Source organism: Athene noctua, chromosome 2, assembly GCF_965140245.1.
Source record: "Athene noctua chromosome 2, bAthNoc1.hap1.1, whole genome shotgun sequence".
NCBI lineage: Eukaryota > Metazoa > Chordata > Aves > Strigiformes > Strigidae > Athene > Athene noctua.
The window spans coordinates 97,251,187-97,277,973 of record NC_134038.1 but is presented as its reverse complement, the minus strand read 5'-3'; the positions used below and the strand labels follow the sequence as shown (position 1 = coordinate 97,277,973).

Below are 26,787 nucleotides of genomic sequence, written 5' to 3'. Positions count from 1 at the left end.
CTCTGCATGGCCACCGCTGCTGGTGGCCATTGTCCCTCTCACACCTGCAGGCCTCAGGGGAGCCTCTTGCTCAGGGAAGGCCTGTTGAATGGGAGGACCATTTCTGCTCTCATGCTGCCTCTTGCTAGAGGTCCATCAAGCTCCAATCACTGATGCTATGCTGACTTGTGAGAGCTGAGGACACAGCTTCCCTAGATCTCCTTTTAATTTAAGTAGCTTTCTATACTTAGGTATAATTTTTCCACCAAAAAAAAAAAAAAAAAAAAAAAAAAGATAAAAAGGAAGCCATCAAATGACTGTGTAAGAGAAACATGACCTCTGGAGTATCTTGACTGCTCTGTAAAGGGGTCTGTTATAAAAGAGCTAGCAACTTGCTCAAACAGCTCAAGAACAAGGTTTCATTGGGTTCTCCATCATGTGGTGGTCATAATATGCTCTTGCAATACAGATCTAGGACCAAATTCTGCACATGAGATCACACCCATAGGGACTATACTAGTCTAAATATCGGCTTGTTCCGTCAGATTGGAGAAGCCAGGCTCACATTCAACAAAACCAGAAAGTACCGTCAGTGCTGGGTAGGGTGGACTCTGGCCACTTAAAGCCGTCTCCAGATGAGGCCATAGAAGAATTTTGTATCCCAGCTCTCGACGCTCTGCTGAGCTGTAACCAGATGGCCATGGGTGAAGGAGATGTGTGCCAGCAGACTGTCAGGAGCTCTGCCTCTGGGAGAGGTAGAGTGTCCCTGGGAACAGGCCGGCTGGACTCCCTGTAGAGTCTGGACACTGGGAGCCATAAATGGGATTTCTGTTCCACTGGCACCCTGAAGCTGCTGCCATTCCCCATGATGCTGCTTATCATCCAAAATTTTCTCTTTTTGCCCTTTTTGCCCTCGTTTTCGACAATTTTCTCTTCCTGGAGAGACTATGCTAAGTGGCTGAAAGTAAGATCTGGAGACTGGCTTCCTACTCAGTGTTCATCTGGACTGTCCTGCTTTTCAGATGCTCTCGCTCCCTCTCTCTTTACCAAGCCTCACTCCTAGAGCAATGCCTGACTTTTTCTGGGCAGGGTGCTGGGAAGAGATGGAAATGAGCATTTGCAGACACTTTGAACTGTTGTCCTGAATAAATGGGAGAAAAGTAAAGGATCCCCAGACTGCAGGGATTATTGATTTTATAACTGTTTCAACAGCTCCATCAGTGGTGGCATGTAAAAGGAGCTCATCATTTATAAATTGACTCTTCCAGGGATCAAAGGCCTGTCAAGGCAACAATTAGTTCTGGTAATTTATCAGCTGTTTGAGTTTGTCAGGTGGAAATAGAAGGGCAGTTCTGCATCAGCTCCCCTGCAAAGTTGTTACTGTAGCCAGAGCCAGGTAGGATGTGCAGGTCAGCCATTTGCTAAATATTTCATGTCCTTCAATGTTTTGTCAGTCTTTCTGATACCTGATCCAATTTGGTTAGGTTGTCAGGTGAAAAGGAGGCATCTCTTAGCACACTAATGTCACCCAAGCCAGAGGATCTTTGTCTCCTTAACAATGCCCCTGTCAAAACCCTGCCGAGCAGCTAAACAAACTGGAATGCAGCAAAAAGATGGAAAAAAACCCCAACCAAAACGTGTGGTCTGTTTTTAATTAGCCTGTAAACCATTCAGAGCTCTCCAACTCTGCTGTTCAGAGAGGGAAAACTGATGTCAAATATACTCTCTCCTTGTAGACCTCATAGTAAAAAAATCTGTGTAAACAACATGAGCTTATTTGAAGGGATTAGAAGCCTGGGCAAAGGCAATAGTTCTGCATAGCAGTGCCTGAGCAGGGTGGTATGAACAGCAGCACCCTTTGCTTTCATCCTTTGCAAGGGCACCTGTAGAATTTGGCTGCCTTGACCAGAGCTCTACCACATTAAATGGGGATAAAAAAGACAGATATCAAGACAGAGAGCCCCTTGAGTCTAGAGTTTTCGGGCAATGGAAAGTCGATCCAAAATATGTTGTACAACATCAGAAAGACCTTTGTTACATTACATTACATTCGTTACATTACATTACATTACATTACGTTACATTACATTACATGTGCACACACTTCCACGTTACACAGCCAGAGTTGGTAAATGCTTCAAATTTTCCCCGATGTACCCTGCTGCACACACACTTTGCAGTACCTGATAATGTTGTTATACAATCACATCCTTTATTATCAGAACGGTATCTTCCTTATTAGCTATGTGGTTGGACTCAGTTCTGCACTTTCCTATGTTGACAACTTCGTTTTGCAACTTTTTTTCAAACCTACTTTCCATGTATAAGACACGGGCTTTATTAATTTATAATGTGGACCACCAAAAATTTTCCAGTGGAAGTGCAAACTGTTCCAGGAATTTCACATATGCAGGTTGTTGTAAAGCACATATGAATTTGCATCCCTTAACCACGTTTCATGACTCTTCAGATGTTCACTGATCACAGGCTAAAAACCAGCTATGATCACAGCTTCATACAGAAGCAGCTCACAAAATCTGTTTGGTCACAGAAACAGCACATACATGCTTGAGAGAAGAAAAATAAGGAGATGGGGAAGGAAAAGCTGTACTTTGTTTAGAAAGTTGACCCCTGTGCATGTATAGACTTTTATATAAATGTTTGTGGAGAAAAATAATTACTCAGCAAAAAGTGGTTAGTTCAAATAATAAATTTTTACTGTATAGTAATAGCCAGCCAACTTTCTGACTTGCTTAAAGAGTCAGCACCAGAACAAGCAATCCATAATCCATTGCCAGTTCAGGGCTAAGGACAGCACTCACAAGCACTTCACTTTCAGCCAGGTGAAAGACGTCCTTGTGCTTATAATGAAGCAGACTCAGGGTGAAGTAAAATTAAATTAACAGCCTTAGTGCACATTATTTGGAAGCCACTGGAAAGCATATCGCTGCAAAGCATCCAGCTGGATGTATACAGAGAATAATGTAATGGTTAGCAGAGGCCCAGGAGGAAAAACTGCAGGCCAAGTCTGTAAGATTTTAGAAAGATAGGGGAGTAAAATTTCTGCAAAAATTATTAAAAGATTCTTCTTATCTATACATGGAAGAAACATGGACCTCTGCAGAGGTGTATGTGGATTTCACAGCCGTATGCTATTGCTGCATGACTGATACACTGAAAAACCTCTGGGCTGGTGAAATCAGTGGTGTTCCTCCAAACTCACCAGAATGATAGGGGGACTGGGATGAGTGGACATCTCACCCAACTGAGATGCTTTCTGAGAAAAATCTGCTATAAAAGACTGATAAAATCTGCAGGGTCATTCTGAGATGACACATATAGAAAGAGCCTCCGCCACCGCAGGCAGCATGGCATTACCCAGAGTGAACCAGCAGCCACCTGGAAAGGGTGGTTTACATTGCCAGGGGACTGAATAGGGCTGCTGCTCTGATTTGTGACTTGCAGTCACCCTCTCTCCCATCCTCCAAGGAGCACGCTGCCAGCAACATCGTGCAGGGTAGGCTCTACACAGCCCAGCAATGATCACTCCTTTCAGCAACATGGGTTCTTTGATCCCTGTTTGCCTTGCCATATAATGAAGTCAGCTGCCTGATGGATGTGCTAGGCAGCCCATGTGTGAGGAAAGAGATGTCCCCCTTGAGGCCAGATAAGATGTACAGTCATGTGAGAGGAACGGAGAGGGCACTCTCAAGGCACCTCTCCTGCAGATAATATCATGCTTCTTGTCTTGTGCTCACTTATGCTACTTGAGGGATGCTCATCAAAGCGGGTGAGCAAGTTCAGGGTATGAGAAAGTACAGGAGAGGTTCTTACTTCCTTGAGGAGGCAGTTTGGTCCTGCAAAGCATCCAGCATCCAGGATCCTTCAAAGCTCCCAGGCAGTCTGTGTACATTTACATGATCCCATTTTCATGAGCAGCTTACGCCCACAGAGTTTAACTCTTTGCAGGGCTCAGACTTGTTGGTTAAATCACTTGTAAGAAGTCTTATCTCGTTGGAAATCCTTCCACAGGCAAATACACAACTTAAAGGTCCGCAGATTTCTTATAAGAATACACCATTTGGCCAATTTTTCTGTCCACTTCAGTCTGCTGTCTAGTTTGTGAATATCACTGCTTTATACTTCTGTTAGAAATAAGGAAGAGGAAAATAAGAAGCAAAAGAAAAACAGACCTCTGGAAACAATAGGACTGAAATGAAGACAAGAAAGATGACAAGAGGAGAAGCTCTGGTCCATCAAAACATTCAGTGCATGTGGCTACCTTTGTACAAGAAGTCCTTAGGGCATTGGACAATTTTTTGTAATGGACACTTCACCAAGTGCTTGGCTGAATTGTGTCTGTGAAAAGAGATGGAGAAAGCAGAAGAAAAGGTAAATCCAATGTATATGACCAAAATACAGTGCTGCTTTCTTCTTGCCAGACTAGAAGCTGGCTTTGTTTCTAGTGACTGGCACATAGCATACATTTTTCCTTTCGCTAGAAAAAAAGTTAGGTTTAAGGTTGGAATTTTTTTTTTTTTTATTTCCTTGGGGGGAAAACCACAACAACAACAGTGTGGGCTTGAATTACAGTTGGTGAACTCAAATCATTCCTGCAGCCCCCAAAATAGTTGGAGAGGTCAATGAAACTGCAAACTCCATGGGGTTCATCCATTTCTTAACACAGCTTTCTTGAGCCAGAGTCAAACTGCCCCATTGCTTACCAAAGTGATATTTATCTAATTTGTTACTAGCAAATGCTTGCGGGGAGAAAAAAAAAAAACAAAATGCCCCAAACCCAGACCAAGAGCAGCAAAAACCTCTGGAGCCCTTTGCCAGCATCAGCAAACCAGTGTCTGTTTGCTCCCATCATGGCAATATCAGAAAGAACAAAGCCTTTCTGGGTCAAACTCTGCTCTCATTTTCACTGGCATAAACGATGCCTCTAAAGCTGAGGGAATTGTTGGCTGACCAACTGACCCGGTAGACTTCATGCAGAATTCAGGTCTCCTTGACCTGATCAGAGCAGAGGAACTTGTCCCAGGCACACCGCTAAGACATACCAACTGATTGTTTAACCATATTGAGAAATAGCAAAATAGGCTTCCCTATCATTTTTCACCTAGCTCAGATTTGATCAGAGATAGAAAATAAAGAAAGACATGAACACCCATTCTGGCTAAATTTCCAAAATGTCATTCGCACAATGTTTACCTCCGGAAAAACGATCCTGCCGCTATCTTTGTACTTTATCTGTGGCTCTCTGTCTCTTTGCATACTTACACTCACCATCGCAGCTTCCAACCATTCTCCTCTAATTAATCAAAAACTCTGTCCCTTTGTTTCCTAGGTCACGAAAGAAGAACAGTAAATTATATAAAGATATCTGCTGAGCATGGAAACTGGATTTCTACCCAAGGAACCTAATAATAGCACCATGATGCAGGCAAAGTCAAAACTGATATGGTTTTATATACACAGAGGCAAAGTTGAGTGTGAAGAAAGTAAACATCAGATAGCATACAAACAGCAGATTATCCAGCTCATTCTGTGTTTGTAAATATAGAAGTGTGTTGTGGTAGCTAAATTTATCCTAATGTAAGGAAACATGAACAAAGAGGCTGGTATTTGGTAACTTCTATAGGCAACATTAGGACATCCTGCGTCAATTATTTTGGGGCAGTTCATGATAACATGATACAGATTAGAGTTGCCATTTCTGGAAATATTAGGTCAGAATTATGTAGATAAGATGGAAAGAATTTCAGTAGCATTGTAGTATTTTCCTGACCTGAAGCCTGACTCACATGTTGAAGCTTTGTTTTATTGTATATGTTGTTTTGATATATAGTCAAAACAGCCTTTATCCAGAGAAAGTAAAAATAAACCAGCTGAGAAGAAAGAATTACACACAGCACTGAATAAAAATAAGTACAGCAAGATTAATTTTGGAGAGAAACAGTTGTCTTTTCCTGTGAAACTTTTCTCAATTTCAGAAATGGCCATGCTGCACCCAGAAAAATCAGAGGAGGGAGATACAGGTGAGGGAATGGGGCCTTTCCTTGCTCTTGATCCAAGCTGGAATTTCAGCCATACGTCAAGTGTATTTAGGGACCATTAGAGTATGTCCAGGCTGGAAAGTCATGGCCCTCTTCTCTATATGCTTTCCTTTGACCTTCTCAGATTTCATCCTGGATGAGAAGAATCTCTCACTTAAAATGTGAAAGAACATGGCCATGAAAAGTATACTTTTTAATAGAAGAAGTGAGATTAGTTCTAGGTAGAAGAATGAGAGCCCTGACTCTGCAGCCTTGCCTCTGCAGTCAGCACAATGTTTCCATTGGCTTCAGGTAGAATATTTTTTTGCTCAGGTCGTTTATTATAAGTAAGAATGTACTTTTACACTGCTCTGTGTTCAGTGCCATAAATCCCAGCACATACCATGCCTCTCTATTTTCACTAGGGGTTCTGGCCTGAGTTACTGAATCTCTTTCTGCCATGGAGCTTGCTTTGAGAAGGAGCAAACCTCTGGGACAGACCCTGGTACTTGTATGTGAGCCAGTCCTAAGATAAAATGCTTCATGTTCCCTTTTGCTTATTCAGTGAGACAAACAGACAAATTCTAGTTTTCGGTCCAGCTCATTAATGCAAACCAGGGTAAGCTGCAGTTTATGCTCCGATGCCAGAAGGTAAATAGCACAGGGTCAGGGACAGGAGCTCATCCCCTTCTGTCCCTGCTGCACTGCCTCCTGGAGCAGGCTGGGCAACACAAAATGGCTTCAGCTGCTCTTCCCAAAGCCTTCAAGCTCCTGCCGTCAGGGCATCTCACTCTGCTTGTGCTCTTTGCGCTGCCACTCAGGCTCAGTGGTGTGCAGGGCTACCTTACACAGCTCTGGGGACCGTGCCTTCCCCCAAAGGCCAGTGGGTGACCATCACTACACAAAGTGGCAGCATGAGCAAGCAGCAGGGTCAGTTCAGGGGGAAGGAAAGGAGGATGAAAGCCAGCTTTTGCATACAGGCATGAGCAGAGTAAACCCTGGAAGGAACAGGTTTCTTTTTAGCATGGTCTCTCACGAATCCTTAAGCAGCTGGTCAGGAATTTGGCTACTAAAGCCCACCCACAGCACCATTTAGCCTGATCACCTTCAAAATCCAGATAGCCAGCCTTAATAACAGCACAAGCACTGCTGCGGCACTCCTTCTGCTCTCTCCTGGGAGAGAAAACAGGAGCAACTGGGACAGGGATGCCAATGAGCAGGCCCTTCCCTAGCAGGGGCACCACACACCATCCACTCCCCTGGCACTTCGGCTGGGAGAGATGCAGTGCCTCAATGACTTGCTTGTTTATTTTACCTGCCAAAGGCAACCACCGGTAAGGAAAGAAATGGAAAACCAGTGAGTGTTAGTGAGATCTCTTCACACCTGACAGAGGTCACTGATCCGTGTGCATCCCAAGCAGTTAGGGCAGATGATGCAGAGATCAAATGGCGGCTCCAGGGGTCACATCCTGCCCTGCAGAATCACAGGGGCTCCCGATTCCTTCCTGCTGCCTGGCCTGGCTCTCCTGTTGGATTCTGGCTGCCAGCACTGCCATCTCTCACCTGAATTACTGCCCTAAAACATAGCAGAACAGTGTGAAAGAAACATAATCTAGGCTTTTTTTTAAGTCTCCTGATGTTTGGGTGTGAAAAATGCTGCAAACAAATGAATATTGACAAGAAATCCAGGTCAGCTTCAGAAATTTTTAATGGTGACTGCTGTCAGTGATTGTAAGTCTCACACACCTTTTATGGCATTTGTTTGTGAAAGTCTGTTTTTAAAAACAAACCCCAAACACTCTGTTTTATCCATGGACTAACTCTTGTGCTTTACACACACACACCCCAGCTATGGGATCAGAGATGATTAAATCCCTTTATTTGCTTTAAGCAGCTTTCCAGCTATAACCACTTCAGGCCAATGCTTGGAGACATGCAAAGTTTGTCTATTGCTCTGGCTCTTTCCAGGTCTCGGGCCAGGCTCCGTTGAGGTGTTCATCTTTAACAAGCATGGGCTGGACTGAGACTTTTAGGATAGCATGGTAATAACTAACGTAACAATGCTTTGTTCAATATAGCCCACAAAGCATCCAGTGTACGCATTTTCTCCTCTTGTTCATCTATATCCAACCCCTTACTGGCCTTTTTTTTAATTGTACAGTAAATCCAACTTTAGAATTTGTACTATTGGATGAAAGAGATCAGCTATGGAAGAATGCTGCTCCAGGATAAATTCATTTGGCCAAATCAAGTTTTGCTGTGAAGTTTTGATGAGCAAGCTTGAAGCTAGAACAAGTATTATCTGTTGTCTCATACTTGGCACAAACCTGCATGTTGTGATCTGTCTAGATGAGACAGAAAAGCAATCATGCTTCATCTAGGTCAGCTTTGTATATGGGGCAACCTACCACCATGATCATGGAGCCACAGCCCATGGAAAAGCAGGATATATTAAAAACAAGCCCATACAGTAATTAAAAATATTTATTTCTGAAGATATTTACCTTGATAGGCATAAAGCATTTCCCAATTTCATACAGAAATACATAAAACATGCATAGACCAATATGGCCTACTTCAATGTGTATTCAACATGGTAAATATAAGGAAGAACTTGTGTGAATATAAATACAAAACACAAAAAATAAGCATGTAGGATTCAACCTGTCAGCAAATTCAACAATGTGAACAAATTCACTGCTATAAACATTCACCCAATATTAGCCTTTTGACATAATTCAAAACAACCCTTTGTCTCAACGAATTTCCACCAAACAAGGCACTGAATAAGTCTTACAACAGCCGCTGGTACATCCCCACTTCAGTGCATTTTTGGTGGCATGTAAGACACAACAACCTCTATTATTAGAACTTCAGTTAGCCAAATATCCTTGTTATGGGAAACCTAGTAATGTCCTCTTAACTTTTATCTTATGCTGAAGAGTCCTTTGGTATTCAAAACCAAAGGACTGACTATGCAAACAAACCACAGTGTCTAACCCACATTCAGATAACTCTGGTTGTACAAGTAAACTAGACTTCTGAAAATAGGCAAAGGGTTGCAGCTGATTAGTAAAGGCAATAACAAGGTGTAAAAATACTCTAGCAGGAGTGCAACAGTACGCGAGGTAGACATGTATATATGCAATAAGTCCTGATTAAATTAGCTCTGTGGCTTTAATTTTTGTATTTTAATCAAAAGGCAGAGTTTTTTTGCTTTGAAGTTTGTCCACTAAAATCTTGCTTTCTGTCCTTTCTAAGCACACCTGTGAGGTCTTCCTTGCAAGATGCTTTTGATGTAGACCCTGAAAGCTGCTCAATTGATGGGTAACGTTCCAGAAGTAATATTCAAATGTTTCTTCAGAAAGACGGCTTTTCATGTATGTTACTGTGCATTCCTCTTCACCCCCTCTACCCATCCATCTGAATTCTAGAATGATGAAATCCTTTGCTCTTATACCTCCAAACATGGGACTTCCTTAGTGTTTTACTTTGCTGCACAAACACTTGGACAGAGAGGCCCTTCGCCGCCATGGAATGTTAGAAGTCAAGAGAGAGTTTTGGTGACGCTTTGTCAGCAAGTTTGATGGAGAAACATTTGGGTGATCTTCCCACTAGGATGCTTTCAGGCTTTCCCAGATGCTTTGTTTTTTGTTTGCCCTGTTATGTTTCAGCTTCCGGCCTTTCTGGAGCTCAGCTTTCAGCTTTGCAACACTGAAGGAAGCTTTGATACTGTTACCAATGGCTTCCAGCCTGCAAAACCAAAAAATAGACATGGTTAGAATAATCAAGATGCATCTCCACTGTGCAGACATTAAGTTTTTGATTAAACAAGCCTCAACCTAGATTTCTGCCATGGGCCTCAGTAACTGCTGATTGCTATAACTCTGTCAGAATGACACTAACTAAAGCCACTTTAAATACTGGATTCAGAATTTAAATGCAAACACTGAAGGAAGCTAAAATATTCTAATATAGATGCTCTAGAGTTCCTTAAATAGCACATATCCAGTCAAGAGGTCTTCATTGTTATTCTCTTTGGCTATTTTGTTTCTTTTAGGTAAACCTCTTCCTGGTTCCAATGAATGGGTGCATTTTTCAAGTAAGTAAGCAAGCAAGCTTCATTTTAAAAAACGGTTTAAGATTTCCAGGGCCTAAGTCTCACTCAAAATCATCAGGCTGACTGCTCCCATACTTGTTCTGCTTGTGAAAGTAGCACTAGAGTCTTCTTTTGTATGGGAAAACTTCTGTATACCATACTTTTTCTACACAGGCACACGGCCAAACACCAAATGCTGGAGCCGATAGCTGTATTAACAGTCAGCTTCAAAGCTGACTTCACCTCTGCGGGGTTTGTAGCTGCACCAAGTTCATGCACGCGTCCCTGAACTGCACTGTGGAGTGATATTGATGCCTCCTGCTGCTCAATTCATTATGCATGGACCTCAAAGGGCAGTCCTGAAATTTAGCCCTACTCTCAAATATTAAATTGGGCTCAAATATTAATTTAGTCTTTATTTTCCCTTTCCTCAGCCTTTTCGCAGTCATTTCCATCACTGTAGTCATTTTAACAGAGGTTTATTGGGCAATGTAAGAGATAAGGCAGGTAGAAATCCACCTCCTCCATTCTAAAAAGCCAGCCACACCAGTCAGGAGAAATTATATATTCAAAATCCATACAGATCAATAATCTTCTTTATTTTCCCCTCCAGTAAAAATGGAGTAAAGTAGCTAAGAAAAAGGCATTCTGATTCAAGTTCATATCAGAATAGTTGGGACATAGTATTTTTGTGTAGTTAAGATAGTGCATGAGCACCTTAAGATGACAGGTTCTATTTCTTTCTGTCAGTATTTCATACTCTTTCAAAGTTTGGTGTATTAAGCCTGCTTCCTCTAAGCAAATGGAGAATGCTAGGCAGAGCTCAGCACCCATGTATTCACAAGCTAAAAACCCGCTGCGTGAAGAAAAGCCCTCAAGATATCCTCACTGAAACCTCTGTAACTCTTAAGCTGAAATCACCAGCTAAACCCACACTGACCCGAAGGCAGGTGAACTGTGCTCTCTATTGCTACTCTGGGGAACTACAACAGGATGAGAAGAAAACTCACCGCTTCATTTTCTTGCTGTCAACAAGCTGTCGGTTCATGCATTTAGGACCAATGCAATTACCAGCTTTGTTGCGGTGATGTGAGGTTTTCTCCATGGTGGACTGAGCCCTGTTAAAAGCAAAAAGGTGCTGCTGTTAGAGAAAAAAAAAAAAAAAAAAAGTCTGCAGTCCACAAGGTGAGGCGCCTCATCAACCACTTCTCAAGGCATGTAATAAGAGATCTTTCGGGGCCAAACCATAGTATGTATCACAGCAGTGGGAGCACTCAGGTAGGAGGCAAGGCTTTGGGGAGATTATTCACTCAGCAAGTGCCAGAATGAGTAAGTCTACCACAATCCATGCCTTTTACATGCACTGCCCTTTAAAGAGTAGCATCAATAGACGCACCAGAGATCTTTTCCCATCTGGCAGAAGTTCAGACATTTCTTGTCCTTCTGGTTGGCACATCGGCATCTGCTGCTAGGTTCAGCGAGCATCTCTGGCACCATGTCCTTAAGCGATCTTCTGGATCGAGAAGGGCCTCCGAGACCATACGGAACAGTCTTCCTATGATCAAAGAGACAACATGAAAGTCATTCAAATAATTCTGTGGCTTGAAAACAGCAAGGTATTTTGGCCAGTCTTATCAATGGGATTGATTGCATGAGTAAAGGCTGTGGGACTGGGAATGCCTCGTTGGTCATAGTTTCCATGAAAATGCTTCTGATGATCGTGCAACATATTCATTAGCATGGCTACTGACAAAGCTAATGACCTTTTAATTGTGATTTCATAAAGCTGCTGTGCCTCCCTGTACGATAGAAAGCAATAAAACCTCATCTCTTTGAACTTTGGCAACAGAGAAAGAAGCAATAAAAGTGAGGAACAGATCCTCTCAGCTCCAAGGAAACCCAGCAGCAGAACAAATCACAAAGTCAGTGTTTGTAGCATCAGGTGAGGCTCTGGCTCACTACTTTTTTGGTGAGGAGAGTGTTGAAATGGACCCTGTGTATAACCCTGTTAACACATGGGATGCATTAATTCGCAGCAGAGAGCAGCAAGAGGCAGCGAGGAGCCACCCCGTGTCAAAGTAAGCCTTCCAGCCTCCTAACTTGTTGGAAAGAAAAAGTCAGACAAAATCAGGCTGGCAAAATCGTGGTTTTGGCATTTTGTCTGCTCCTGATTCATAGTGAAAAGTATCCCACAGGCTTTGCTGAGCAGCACCCAAAGGAAATACTCCTGCCCAGACTTTAGGAACGCAGGTGCATTAGGAGCTATCTGCTCCGTCTAGGTAACCAAACCCTGCTTGCTTTCTCCTAATGAACACTCTCGCTGGTGTACTCGGCAGAAAGGCAATAGGAGAGGCTGTGCAAATAATAATATTCCTTCCTCCCCGTCCCACTTCTGCAGGGGGGGCTGCCGTTCTTAATTTTTCCCCTTCTACCCCCTCCTTCTCCTTTTTCCAACCAAAGCGGAACCCAGCGCTCGGCACCTGCCGAAGCCCCCCCCCGGTCCACTCACTCACTCGGGGGTGTTGATCCAGATGATGTCGAGGTGGCAGAAGTAGACGCACTCCTCGTCCAGCAGCGAGGAGCAGGAGCAGCGCCGGGCGCGGCGGTGTGCGCTGGCGGCGGGGGGCGGCGCGGCGCCCGCCTCGACTCCGGGGGCTGCGGGAGGGAGCGGCAGAGCTCAGCACCCGCGGCAACCACGCACCCCGCGCAATCTCGGCCGGCAGCCCCTCCCGACGCATCCCTCAGCCTCCTCGGGTCGCTCCCCCCCCCCCCCTCCAGGGAGCCCGGTTGCCACCCGGCAGCCCCCCACGGAGCCGGAGCCGGGCGGCGGCGAGCGCCCGGGGGCCGGCACGTACCTGCCGACAGCAGCCCCGGGCAGAGCACGAAGAGCAGCGAGAGGATCATCTGGGTATAATCCATAGCGGGCAGCGGAGAGCAAAAGGAACGGGGCGGGGGGGAAAGGGAAAAAATTAATAAACGGGAAAAAAGTGGGGAAAGTCTGTCCCGGTGTCGGGAGGCAGAGCGGTGTCCCGTCCCCGGCGGGGCGGGGCGCGGCGCGGGGGCAGGCAGCGGCTCGGTGCGCCCCGGCGCGTCTGGCTGGCGCGGCGGTCCCCGGCGCCCTTTTATAGCGAACCCCCATGGAGCGGGTAAACAGCCCCGGCGCTATTTTATCCCGAGACAATGTTATTCTGCTATTAGTCACCGCGCGGCAACGTGCGGGTCGAGATAAGGCCGGGCTGGAAAGGAAATCGCCTGCAAACTTCAGAGCGGCGGGCGGGGGGGCCGGGGGGGCCGGGGGCGACCCGGGCGGGGCGGGGCGGGGCGGGGCGGGGCGCGGGGGGGCGCCGCGGGCCGAGCCGCCGCCGGGCCGCCAGGGGGCGCCCTGCCGGCCCGCGCCGCGCACCTGAGGGCGACCGGCGGGCTGAGCCGCCTGGCGGCGGCGCGCGAGGCCCGGCGGGGCAGCATCGCCCTCGCCGCAACAACAGTAATTATTGTGATTATTGTCAGCGTCGGTGGTGGTATTATAACAGCGGGCCGGGCCGGGCCGGGCGGCGGCGGGCGCGGTGCCGCCCGCCGTGGAGGTGTCGCGGCCGCCCTTCAGGCTGGCGGCGGCCGTTGGAGCGGCTCCGCCGCCCGGCGCGGGCTCCTCTGGGCTCTGCCCGCTGCTCCCGCCGCCGCCGCCACGGGGAAGGGCTTTGGCGAGCTGCCCCTCCTGCCCGTCCCCAGCCGCCGAGGCAGGCAGCAGCGGAGGGGGGCCGGGGTCGAGCCGAGGGGTGCCCGGGAGCGGCGGGGGTGAGCGCGGCCTGGTGTGCCCGGCCCGCGCTCCGCGGGCCCAAGCGAGTGAGCTCGGGGGAGGTGGGTTTGGCAGCAGCGGTGAGACGGGGGTACGAGCCCCCGTTTCTTCCGTGACAAGGCAGGGCGCCGCGCCACAGCGCCTTTTGGGGTGCGGGCCCTGCGAGCGGCAGCAGGGATGTTCGGTCAGGAGGAGGAAAGACCCGTGTCTGGCCTTTGCCTTTGACTCCTACTGCTACCTCTAGCAAGGTCAGGGTGAGGTGTGTTGTGTTTTTTTTTTCCGGCACGTTTATATTTGCTGCCTTGTGTTGAGGCGCGGTAGCTGTCAGAGTGGAAGCCGGACGGTCGAGAAATGGCCGCGGCAATGCCATCACAAATGTATGCGTGCGTGAAATCAGCTGAGCGCCTCGCTGAGAAAGCCAGACTCTGAATATAAACTCAAGTGAACTCAGATGCCTGTGATCCGATGTGGAGCCGTCCTGCTGCAAAGTGTGCCAATTTCACCTATGATAAATAGATAAGACTCTCTTGGTATTTGTGGTATTTCCGTGCACTGTGCTGTAATAATAGAAATGACCTTGGATATCACAAAGACCAAGGCTGTTAACTGCAAGTTGCATTGTAATTTCGCAGGTGAATGGCCATTTTTTTAAAGTATCGAATTATACTGTGCTGCTGTATCATAGTGGACAGACTGTCTGCAGGCATGCTGAGTCAGAATAAAGGTCCATTTAGCTGGTATCGTTTCTCCCACAATGGCTGTTGGCAGATAGCATGAAAAAGAGTACAGGAAAGGAAGGCAAGTGGAGACTAATCCTTTCCTCGGTTTCTGGAAGCGGTTCCCTGCTTCTATCATGATAGACCATAGGGGCTTTCTGAGCAACAGTGAGCATTCAGACCGTTAGGGTGAATAAACACCAGTGGCCCTGTTCTGAGGTGGCCGTACCTTTTTATCAAAGGCTCTCTAAAAACTGCCCTATAAAACATCTGTGAGTGGAGGAAGCTCGGTTATACAGTGGTTTTTTTCCACACCTTTCCAGCGTGGGAGTCTATTTTTCAGAGCAGCGATTGTATTATCTTGTGTATTATGTTTTCTTGTGTATGTAGGGCAGCATTTCACAGAATACCAATGTACCTGTACCTGTGTGTGTGAGTTGTTGCCGTTATGATAAGAATCTACCAGCAGAGGTCACCTAGCTACACATAAAAAGTAATCGTAGCCCACCGAAGTGATAGACTTTATCAGTATCCGAAAGTTGAGAGAAAAATCAGATTCTCTTTTTTTTTCCCTTGGCTTCTTGGTGGTTAAAAAAAAAGAAACACAAAGGAGTTGGTTGGGTTGAAAGATAGTTATCATTTCTGTATAGAATACAAATACACATAGTCTTTCCAGGCTGGTCACCTAAGGACTGTATTTCATGCCAGCACTTACTTAAAAGAGATATTTTTCTGAGATTCCTTTTTCGAAGATGTGCATTTGAAGCCAAAATGACTCACATCAATGTAAGATATTTTCAGCTTTGTCAAAACGCCTTGTTAGAAGGTATTTTGTTAGCTGGCAAAAATGTCATGCATGTTTCCTTTGAGTAACAAAGCACAAACATATCGCAGGGACCTCTGAAGGTGCTTTTTTTTTTCCCTGAAAAAACAAAAACATCTTCAGCAATTTTTGGTAAGGATTCACAAATATTATTGTTGTCAGAGATCCATATCCTCTGATTCAGCGATTTCTGATAGCTCTACTTACAGATCTTGAGACTAACCAGAATCAAGCTATTCCTGTTGCTTATTCAAGTAATGCAACAACAAATTTATGTTCAGTTGCCAGTGGCCCGGGTGGGTCATTTCAGGCTGTGGGGGTTGCCAGGCCAGAAGGTGAGTTTCCCCGGGAAGGGGTAACCCCCTGACCCTTCCTTGGACACTGGGAGGTAGCGGGCAGGTCTGTGCCATGCAGAAATACCCTTTGGGAGGTTTGCCAAAGAAGGAAGATTTGCTCACTCTGTAGCTGTTTATAGCAGGAGTGTGTAACAGTGTGGGTCATAGTAGAGGTCTTATAAAATAAGCAGAACAGGACTAAACTTTGGCTAGCAGTCAGTGTTTGCAGAGTAGAAATACAAAGTCGTGGGCGATTGCACAAAGTCATGTACTCAACAAGTCGTCCCAGCGCAAGCCAAGCTGCCTTGCCCCAAGGGCCGGGAATTTTGCTCTGGGGTTGCATGGCTGCCTGTTGGTGAGGGTGGAAGCAGGCGTTGAGGCTGACTGCTCCTGCAGTGGGCTCCTTCCCTTTCTAGCTGGAGAACCTTGGCCAGCTGCAGCTGAGGTGCTGTGTGATGGGGTGAAAACTTAGCTGGCCAGCCAGGCTCTGGTTTTAGTGTTCCAGCTGGAAAAGGCCATGGCACTGACTGAGTTTTCTAAAGGACATTTGGTATAGTGTCAGAAATGTGAAATGCCTGCTTATCAGCAAAACAATAAAAGGAGATTGTAAAACTGTGCCTTTCTGTCTAAGGAACAAGGGGAGCAACACACTGTTTTCTGCATATTTGAAACACAATTCTCAATTAAGTGAACGTTGCATAACTTGTCCCTTCCCTCACTGCCCCTCTTGCACCTTACTTTCCTCTTAGGGTCCATCCAGTCCTTATGTTCCCCTTCTTACACAAGAGGATGGGGGGAGATTATGTTTACATAACACCCAAATTAAAGAAGTAACTAGTTTAGGCTTCTTGGAAATTACGTTGTTGTCACCTGTCAGTACCCAGCCTACAATGGTCTCCCCAGCCCAATAACACCAGCGGTCATTTTCCTTCCAAAATTCATTCCACATACAAACCTCTGGTTAAACTAGGGAGGATGGTGGCAGCTATACGATGCTTGGTGCAGAAGAGCCACCATCAGATGAGGAAAGAAAGCTCTTGCAGGCTGTGCATGTCCTGGCACCGGGTGGCAGTGACTAGATACCATATAAAACACAGAAATCAAACCCACCTTAGAGCTTAAATAGAGGAGAAAATCAACTTCACTGAGCAAAGTTCACAGTTTCTCCCAGGGCTAAAATTGTTATTACCAGAAACAGAAGGACGGTTTGCAAAGACTCAGGTTCCAGAGGTACTGTTGTGAAACCTTCCCTCCGCTTGTACTTTCCACAACAAAGAACTGGAAGCATCAGGGAAACATTTCACTGGAAGCCAAGCCAATTTGTAAATGAGGGGAAACATCAGTTGGGAAAAGGGAAAAGGCTTAAATCATCTGGGAATAAAGAATCCACCTAACTTTTAGGTGAGAGTTAACAGGAACTTCTCCCTTTCTTTTACTCTCCATCTCTGCCTGGCTGTCATGGGAGACTGAGTGTATCCTTCCCACTGCAGCAAGCCGCAGGGGTGCTGGAGGTGCCTGGCTGTCCCCCATTCCAGCTGGCAACAGCAGCTTCTCCTGTTCCCTTCTTTTACTCTGCGTTTGCTCTTGTGCAGGAGCCACAAGTGGAGGATCAGGAGCAAGGCAAAAGTTTAAGCTCTGTGGGTGTAACACAGGGCAGGCGACTGGAGCTCTCACTTCCAGGCCTTGCATGGGTCACCTGGACTGCCAAGGGAGTGCCCTGCGTGGTGCCCTCACCAGCAAGCTCAGGCAGATCATTAATTTGGCCATGGTAGCTCAGGATCCTGCACGCAGACACGCTGAAGGATTTCGTTCCCTAGCCCTTTGGCATTATAGACAGTTTCTCCTGTGGTGCTTTACTTGGATTTCATTTCTTAATTGACCTGAGTTTTTCTCACGTCACTGGCAATATTAGTAGAAGTTATAAGGCAAAAAACTCACTTCTGGCCCAGAAAATCTCAAATTGCTGAAGCCTGGGGAAATATTCCAGGGAAGGAGCTCTCTGTCTTATCCCTGTGCTCTTGCAGACACATCCACCATCAGCCCCCTCAGCCACAAAATGCTGAGCTGGATAGTCTGATCGCATGGGACTGTGGTATATTCTCATAGCTATGCTTGGACTCCGAGTTTGTTTTGAAAAAAAAAAGAAAAGGTATTTCTGCATGGTCTTCAGCTCCATTCCATCAGTTAAGTTCCAAATACAAGCAATATGAACTACATCTTCTAGAAGTGTGAAAAGATGGTAAAAGGTTATGTGTGTCAATTACATGTACAATCAGCCTTTTAAGAATGGGTTGAGCAGGTAAGAGTTTAACTATAATAAAGATTACCATCAATAAATACAAGAGATTAGTCTCTCTAAAGGCTGCAACAGAAGGATTTGGTGAAGAAAAGGAAAATATGGAACAGAAAGTGTCACTTATAGAAAACCAGATCTGGTTCTGTATGCAACCTTTTCTAGGAATACAGCAGCATATGACAGAATACTTATTTGCAAATAACAGTTAGTGGAAAATGTGCTTTATCAGGTTTGTTTACTTCTTGGCAAGTCTGGCTTGCGACGAAGTCAAACCCAATGCGTCCAATTAGAAAATCTTCCAAAGCTAAATCACTGAGAGCAGTGCACAGCTCTGACTGATCATCTTGCTCCTATCAACAGTGCATTTCAGAGTTTCATGTTCTTTAGTAAATGCCACTTTCCCATAGTCTTGGCAAAGAATCAGCGATGCCATCCCAGTGCCCAGAGTTGGGAACTGAAGCAAGGAGGTCAGTACGCATCCAGACTAACAGTAGATACTCTGTGACAGTTTCTAACTTAGATGAACATCTTAGCTCACCTGGTGTCTGAATTGCCCTCTAGACTTTGGAAAGGGGCCTAAGGTGTTGACAGACCTAAATTTAGGTACCATCCTCTTTTTAACATCTAGAGTTAGCTGGGGATGAATCCAAGCTGGTGACTTGCCCAGGGTTTGTGAGGAATTGCTGGGGAGGGTGGAGAAATCAGTTGAGTTCCTCAAACCTGCCTGCTATATTATCAGCCCTTTCCAGTATACAGAGGTTTGCTTATCAAAACTGGTTTTTTAGCTTTTTTGGTTTGTCCATCTCTTGGGTTTTATGTTACTTTGCTCAAAAAGGTACTTGTGAGATCTTCATTTCATGCAGCTCGCTCAGAGACACTTCTTTTAATTAATGAATTTAACTGACTTTTCATGCCTATTTTTTTCACCTATCATGTGGCTTGCTCCGCCTTTGAATGAGGTTGTCTCCAAAGACTGAAGTTAGTAGATGGCTGAGAGCTACGTGGCTCTACCCTTTCCTGAGTGCATAAAAGCCTTGCTGAGATGAAGATAATTAGCCAACGCATTGTTCTAAGAACAGTGTTGAACTTTCTTTACAGCACAGCCCTTTTGCTACCACATGTACCCCCCTGTGACTGTTTTGCCATCTCTGTTTTGGGCCTGGGGTTAGATGAGAAAAAAACATGGGTTTAGATGCGGCCTGAGCCGTAGGTATGGGTTTGTTTTTCTTTGGTTACTTATTCCAGACACCTGCTTTGCTCCTAAATTCATTAGCACTATGCTTCCATGTGTCATTGCCTGGAAGGTGTATAGGAAAGCAACCACATATGAACCGATGCTCCTAGCATTAAAGATCTACTCACTGTCCATTTGGGCAGATGCTTGTGTCTGTCTTTTTTTTGACCAGGGCCTGTAAAAGAAATGCTGACCGCCTCTTTCTAGCTGCAGTTCCTAGGCTTTATCTGCCCTTGTTTCTCCCAGGAGAAGGCAGCTTTGTGAGGAAACATTGCATTAAACATGCTCCAGCTGTTCCTTGCACCCAGTCTCAGCTTGAACAAGTTACACCAAAAGCTGTCAGAGGAGAGAAAGCTGTAGACACAGTAAGTAAAAAAGAAATAAAATTTAGAAGCTCTCCTTCTTAGTTTTAAAGGGATGCTCTCTTATTTTTCAAGGGACATATACAGGTTAAGATATCTACTCTGTGTCTGAGGTAAAACACAGACCACACAGATCCAGGGGTTATTATGGCAATTCCTCACTGGTGACACTGACAAGAAGATTTTGTTACCCGTCAGGGCCAGGAAAACAGAAACGGCAGCTTGAGAATTGCCGATCCTAGCACTGGGCTAAGATCACCTTACATCCACTACCCCCTGCATTCACTTGCAAGAACGAGCCTGTTGTCAAGTGGGCATGCAGCCTGCAGCGTCGGCACTGCCCCCAGCATACAGCAACATGCCTGGGAAATGCGAGGGGGTGAGGAACCGCTGGAAGGGAAGTGGCTATATATGACTCCGGGTTCCTGTGTGCAGCTAAAAATCCAAGATGCCTAACAGGGCTGTATGTCGACACTTGCCATATATGACACACAACACACAGGAATGAGGCCAGCTTTTCTGGCTGCTTTCACTAAGCATCCTTGAGGCATGTCTCTATTAGGAATTTTTCACCAGCTGTTTACATTTTGGCTCCTCAGCAGAACCCGAGCTGGTACCACTGTGAACCCCTCTGCAGGCTTGATGCCTGCAGCCAGAGCCTTGGTTTTGCTATTCCAAGCAGATGTACTTGCTATGACCAAAAAAAAAAAAAAAAAAAAAAAAAAGCGATGCAAATTCCTCAGTTTCCTGTATGTGTTCAGCATTATAGTTGGAGACATACAGCTGAAGTGGTGGAAGCCTCAGTGGGAAAGGTATCATGCAGGACCTTTGCTCTGATGCACTGGTATAGCACAGTGCAGAGCAAATGCAGGGCTGTGTTTTGACAAAAATAGTTTGTGGACGATGAAGACTTCTTCCACTGTTAGTATCACGCAGAAACCTACTCATGGTCCTTTGACTAATCCTGTTCAGATTAGCTAACTCTGAGTTGTAGTTACCCTGTTACCATTGGTGTCACTGTATGTGAGCAGCTAGTGTCTTAAGAATTGCTCCCTAATGTAATTTTCTCAACATTTATCATCTCTTCACAGTTTTTAATGACATCTTTTTCTTCTTTAAAGACAAACATATTCCACCTTTCCTAACAGGATTATGTGTAAAACTGTAGTATTAGTTCCAATTTAAACAGACACAGCCACAAACAGCTGTTTCTTACACAGTGTTTAAGATGAGTCTTGTAAAAATAAGAACTGTGTGTATCACACAGTAGAGTTCTAGCTTTCAGCTAACAGAGCAGGCCAGCTTTCCTCAAATTCTTGCAGATATATTTTTTTTTTCCAATAAAAAGACTCTCTGAAAAGCTAGCCTAGTTTCACACCAGCTGAAACTGAGGAGAAGTGGTCTAGTTTTAGTTTAGAAGGACAGAATAGTCCAAACCTGATCGAAACAAAGTTTAGCGTTGTGTTTTCAGTACATTTCAGCAGTGAGTTATCCATATCGTTTGTTCCTAGTTTCAAAAATGGCTTTAGAATCACACTTTTCTCTAGAACAATGAAATGTACTTAAAAGTCCAGGCTGAACACAAGGTACAGTAAGGGTATGATTCAAAGGCCTCATTTTTCAAGAGCTCTTCTCCTGACACCAGGTTTTGTAACCTTTCTCCAGCCACCATTGACCAGAACTGTATCTTTTCCCAGAAGAAGAGTTGGCACTAAATTTGAAAATGTTTTATTTTGCATAATGGCAAAAAGAAATAAAACAGCTTGCTTCCTTTGCTGATACTTGCTCTTTGAATGGGGCCATATGACACAGCTTAAAGCTTTGTTTGTTTGCAGCTTTCTTGCTTCCCTGGCAAAGTGGAAGTCAAAAGCAACAAGGCAAAGTAACCCTCTCAAAAGCCACTTATCTTCAGAGGAAACCAGTTCAGGATTAGGCAAACCAGAAATCCCCACTTCCTTTTTCTAGAGAAGTTACACTATCTGTTAATTAGCCTCTGCCTGTTTCATTTTCTTCTACTGCCCTTGTTACAAGAAACGGAGGCAGCTTTTTCCATTCTGTCACTTCTCTCTCTGTAAATACCAGTTGTGATACTTGAATGAAAATAGCATCCTGTTTTCCTTGCAGTTTGTTAGGAATTGTGTAAGATACTTGTTATAATGAGAAGGTGGTGGTTCCAAGACTCTTAGGAAAGAGATACTTTTACTGGAAACAGTCATGTTCGGCTAAGACCTCGCTTGTCATGCATGTGCCGCAGTAGGCACATGTGCTGTACAGAAAATATACCGGTGGAAACTCACTTGGGGTAAATTGGCTGACTTCTCAGACCTTGCAAATGGCACTGTGCTACGAGAAATTCTGGGAAATAAGCAACTGGGGCCAGCATTGCCCATCTCCAAAGATGCTGTTGGGAGGGCAGAGAAACTTGTATGGTGAAGGGCCACAGTGCGAGGCTCCCCAGAGGAGGGCAGCTGTGCAAGCTGTTCAGAGGAGCCCTTGGAGTCGGTGCCCCGTCTCCTTGTCCGTCTCCTTGTTCTCCTCCTGAAGAACATTTACGGTGAACTGCTGCTTTGAGATAGGGAACCTGCCATACATTTCCTTGTAGCAAAGTACACTGTAGCAAAAGAAGGTGCTGATTAGTTGCATGCAATCTAAACTGCTGTTCTGTAAAAGTAAAATTTTTTTTTTCCTTTTCTTTGGTCTTATCACCAAGGGCATGGTTTTCTCAAAGGTTATTTGGCAGCCCAGAGTCTTGAAGCAGATGCGTTGGCCCACTGCATAAGAAATACGGCTAAGCAATGAAGGAACAACAAAGTGCTACATCCTCTACGCAATGTAACATTGACGTTTAACTTAGTCCCACAGCAGCACGAACCATGTAAGAGGCATGAAAGATGAAAATCTCGGGGGGTCAAGCCTAAAGCAGGGCACGAGGAAGAAATATGCATTTGTTCGGGGCCATTCAAGAGAGACACTTGCAACAGAAGACCCATGCAACGGCCAGAATTGCAGGGTCCCCACTGCTGGGCTCATTTGATCACATGACCTCTGCTCAGTTGTTAACTGTGTGACCAATTCCACTGAAGTCGAGAATACCGTATTGGTATCAAGTGTTTGAAGAGTGAGTGTCAGATGTGTCTCCTTTTTGTTGGGTGCCAGCACATGGCAGAGTGCAGGTGACAAAAGTATTTCAAACATTTCTGGAGGTATTGCATCCTTGTGAATACTACTAAGAAAAGAAATTCATGTTTCTGGGCTCACGGGTGCATACAGTCACCCTGCTGTGGTCACCTACCTCTTGTGGAGTGTGCCCTGGGCATATAAAAGCCAAAGCTCAGGAGCTTCACCGGGCAGAGGACATTTCTCTTTTTTAGGAGGCTTGCTCTTAGTCTGAGGGGCTTCAGGGAATATTGTGAGATTTTTCTCCATTCAGCTCTGTCAGGGGTGTGGCTCTCTCACCACAAGGATTTAGTGATGTTTTCCACATGTCTGGGCATATTAGAAATATTACACAGGCCACTATTCTGGATTTTAAAAGTGGCCATTGACATCTCTTTCAAAGTTCCTCCCTGGACAGGGAGACCAAGTGTAGGAAAATACCAGCTTGGAGGCACAGATAGATCCAGAGCTAGTCTCCAGTTGTGATATAGTTACTATTATGGAGACCCGCTTCATTATAATAACAGACTTCAGTGATGCAATAAACTCTGTGACGCATACCCTATGGCATAAAACAAACAAAACCAACTCTCCCGTCATGGACCTAGCAATTATTTTTTAAGTTTCCACTTGGGGGAGGCCAGCAACAGGTTTATAGTGGAAAAAGATGCTGCAAAAAGGACAAGGACAACACGGAAAGAAGAAAATGAGAATGTTGTAGAAAGTTAAGGCATATGCATCTGTTTTCTAAAGGAACTTCTTCCCCAGGTTTGGCAGGGTGGATCTGAATGGAAGGAGGTAAGCCCAGGTGGTTCAGCACAGGGAATTGATAACTCAGCATCAAGGTCCTAAAGGAAATTGGAGAAGAGAGAAATGGCTCTTTCCCTAAGTAGTGCTATAATCGTGGTCTGTTCTGGCCTGGAGAGGCTCTGCTGCTCAAGACTAGAAAGTTGTGATACTGTGGATGTTGACAACAAGCAACTGCAAAAAACTGCATTTGTTTAATAGCTAAAAATTGAGGCTGGGATTTTAACTAGAAAAAAGCCTAAACCAAATTTCTATTAAACTGAGTACATCTTTCCTGGATTGTGTAGATACCCCAATTAAAGCATCCCACTGGACTCTGTGCCATTGGCTGAATTTCCCCTCCCAGACCATTTGACCACAACTTGCTCTCTCAGAGGGCTTCCAGGTTTGCATTTGTTGTTCAAACTAATCAACTTGTTTTGATAACAACAGGAAAATGGAAACGCTGAAGCTTTTAGTTTCTGATAGGCATCATACTATACACGCTTACTGTCACCGAAAAGAGCTGGAGCCTGACCGTGCTTGTCTTCTCCAGTTTTACTACAGCCCTCATGCCTCTAGGTGGTGCCTCGCTCTAAAGTTTAATGCCAGGAGCTGGGGAGCAGCAGCCTCAGGCTGGGTTTTGCCCAGCCAGTGATGCCAGCCATCACAACACCCGCCGTGCCCTTCTCGCGGGGGCAGAGGGGGCAAAGCAGGCAGTCCTGCTTAGCCGTTTTCACCAAAGTATTGCTAGAAAAGTGTACTTGCTTTAGGCAAAGAAGCCATAGCTAGAACTAGAGGGATCCCCCATAACAACAGACACATCTGCAGTTCATCCAGACTCCAACATACAGACTTCATCCAGAGCTGAGACACCTTCATTTAAAGCCGCTGTGGGTCAGGCCCCTAATCTCAAAGAAAACCATCAGTTGCTTTGCTTTTAGGCTGCTGGAAAGCCCTGTTGTTTAGAGAACTGGTGTCTGTATGGAGATGTAACCAAGTTTATACCCTTCAGAAGGAAGTGTTAAGAAGAGAAAAATGAAATGGACAGGCTCGTGGGTCATCAGTGGGAACGGGTGCCTATTTCTTCCCCACTCTGCAGCCTATTTTGATAACCTGGGCTGTGTGACGAGTCTGTGTGCAGGGCAGGATCAACTCTTGGAAACACCTGTGGAGCAAAGGATGCCAGTAGATGGTAGTTCCCTATCCTCAGCTGTGAGGAAGAACAATATTAGGGATTGGAATTGGAAAGTTACACTGGGTTTATTAGGTGTGGAGAAAGCAATTCTTGGTATTCCTCTTTACATCTCTGAGGTGAGGGACATCCACCGGGGACGTTCACAGCCTTGGGGTGATGGCAGCACAACTCTTCATCATGTCTCCTCTTTTTCAACTATGCAGCTAGGAAACAGAACACACCTTCTGTTTTGGAGCAAACTATTTGGTATGCATAGCCATGCAAAGTCCAAATCAGCCCTGACATGGCCGAGACACCCCAGCTCCCACCTACTTGCAATGCATTCATCTCTGTCCCACTCACACTGGAATGATACAGCTCCCTGACTCCTACTTGGGAAGATGGGAACTCTCTTGGAAGACTTGCTATTTTCTTTCCTGCTGTATCCTCCTCTTGAGAGGAATGACAGTGCCCTGTATGTGTATGAGGAAGAAGAATTTGCCCTTGGGCTTCCTCCTTGCACCTACACGTTTCCATGTACTTACATTTAAGGAGGGAGCAAACCTGGGACAAAGGAGGAGGTGGTGTCACAGGTGGAGGGCCGTGTGAGGAGGGTCATCACACGAGTTCATCCCTGAAGCAGGACATGCCCAGCGGGAGGAGGGGGAACATGTTCTCTGACAGGCACTGCTCTCCTGAACAGGCTAAAGGATTAGCCCTTGGATTTGTTTTTCAGATGATCCCGTGCTAACAGCTTTGGGTGGATTTGGGCAGACTTCCCCACATCGAGTCCTTTGACCTTCTAATCCTTCTGAAATAACCTATTCCTTCCCCCACTCCCCATCCCACCAGATCGTCTTTTGTTGTTTTTCTCCTCGGACGTGTTTTGAGAGCTTGCAGCAGCTTTTCTGATGGGCTAGGTAATTAACTGGCAGCTCTGGCTCTTTCGCTGGGCTGTACCTGGGGCTGTGCTTATTTCAGGGTGCTGCTTGACGAGTGTGTTAGACTTGCAATTTTAAAGTTTTTCAGGGCTAAGTCCAAATTTAGGCTTTTATGATAAATAATAAGGAATGTCTCTTGACTTCTGTTCCCTTATATTAACTTCTTCATCCCTCACCGTAGCTGGCAGACCCAAAGGATTATGCAGTTCTAAAAGAGGAAGAAAAGAAACGTGGAAAAAAAGAAAATTACAGCTGGTAACTGAGACCAGATATAGCTGTGGTGCAAATGGGACAGGGAGGAAAAAAAAAGAAAGCTGGACAGGGCCATGGGGAGGGAGATGGCTGCAGAGGTAGTCATGTAACTGAGATTAAACATTAAGGATCTGGAGTGTGGTGGAGATGCAGAACGTCCTAAAACCACTGCAAATATGGTCACTAAAAGCTGTGTGAGGATGCCTTTTACAGGCCCTGATTCAGCTACATAATTTTGAGGCCCTGAAGGAAGTAACCCTTCTAATGGCACATCCATAGGGAGGTTCAGTTGGCTTCAGCCAGAGGATGAGCACATGCTGTGTTTTTTCCCAAAGAAACACGCTCTGTCTCCAGCCAGGGCCTGCTGTCTCCTTGGCTTCCTCTGCCATTGGTAGCTGAGACAAGAGGACCGTAAGTGGCTCTTTGAAAGCATTTCACACTGGTGCAGGAGAGGAATAATTAGTCCGTACTTACTCTTCTGGGCTTAGGTCTTTACAGAGACAGATTGATGCCCTTCCTTCTGCAGTTCATCTTCAAACTCATGTGTGGAGGAAATGGACTACTAGGAAAATTGTGCAGTGCCTTTCTTAAATTCATGCAAGGTTTATAGTTATCTGAGGTCCTTGGGAATGAACGTTGCCTTTAAAGTTAAGTGTATACTCAAGTTTTTCTCTCAAGAAAGATGGCTTGAGCATACTGGAATTGGAAAAGTCTTTTTCCCCCGATTGCTCACAATTACTGTATACAAAAAAGAGGGACTTCTGGTAGGCTGACTACTAGATGGCAAAATATACTGAGGT

At 45.4% G+C, this 26,787-nt stretch overlaps 1 protein-coding gene and 1 long non-coding RNA gene across 2 annotated transcripts in view; one reads left to right on the top strand and one right to left on the bottom strand.

Annotated features, from left to right (window-relative positions):
• LOC141957733 (uncharacterized) overlaps positions 1 to 5,454 on the top strand; it is a 51,828-nt gene extending 46,374 nt beyond the window's left edge. Inside the window, exon 4 of the long non-coding RNA XR_012633162.1 lies at positions 5,330 to 5,454. This is a non-coding gene — a long non-coding RNA (uncharacterized LOC141957733). The remainder of the gene's footprint in view (positions 1 to 5,329) is intronic.
• Positions 5,455 to 8,483: 3,029 nt separating this feature from the next.
• Positions 8,484 to 13,202, bottom strand: EDN1 (endothelin 1). Its single transcript, XM_074897898.1, has 5 exons — positions 12,972 to 13,202; positions 12,630 to 12,771; positions 11,513 to 11,671; positions 11,127 to 11,234; positions 8,484 to 9,770 (listed from the first exon to the last, which is right to left on the bottom strand). Exons 1-5 carry the CDS (start codon positions 13,033 to 13,035, stop codon positions 9,632 to 9,634), a joined length of 612 nt encoding a protein of 203 aa, XP_074753999.1. The 5' UTR covers positions 13,036 to 13,202; the 3' UTR covers positions 8,484 to 9,631.
• Between the last annotated feature and the right edge of the window lie 13,585 nt (positions 13,203 to 26,787).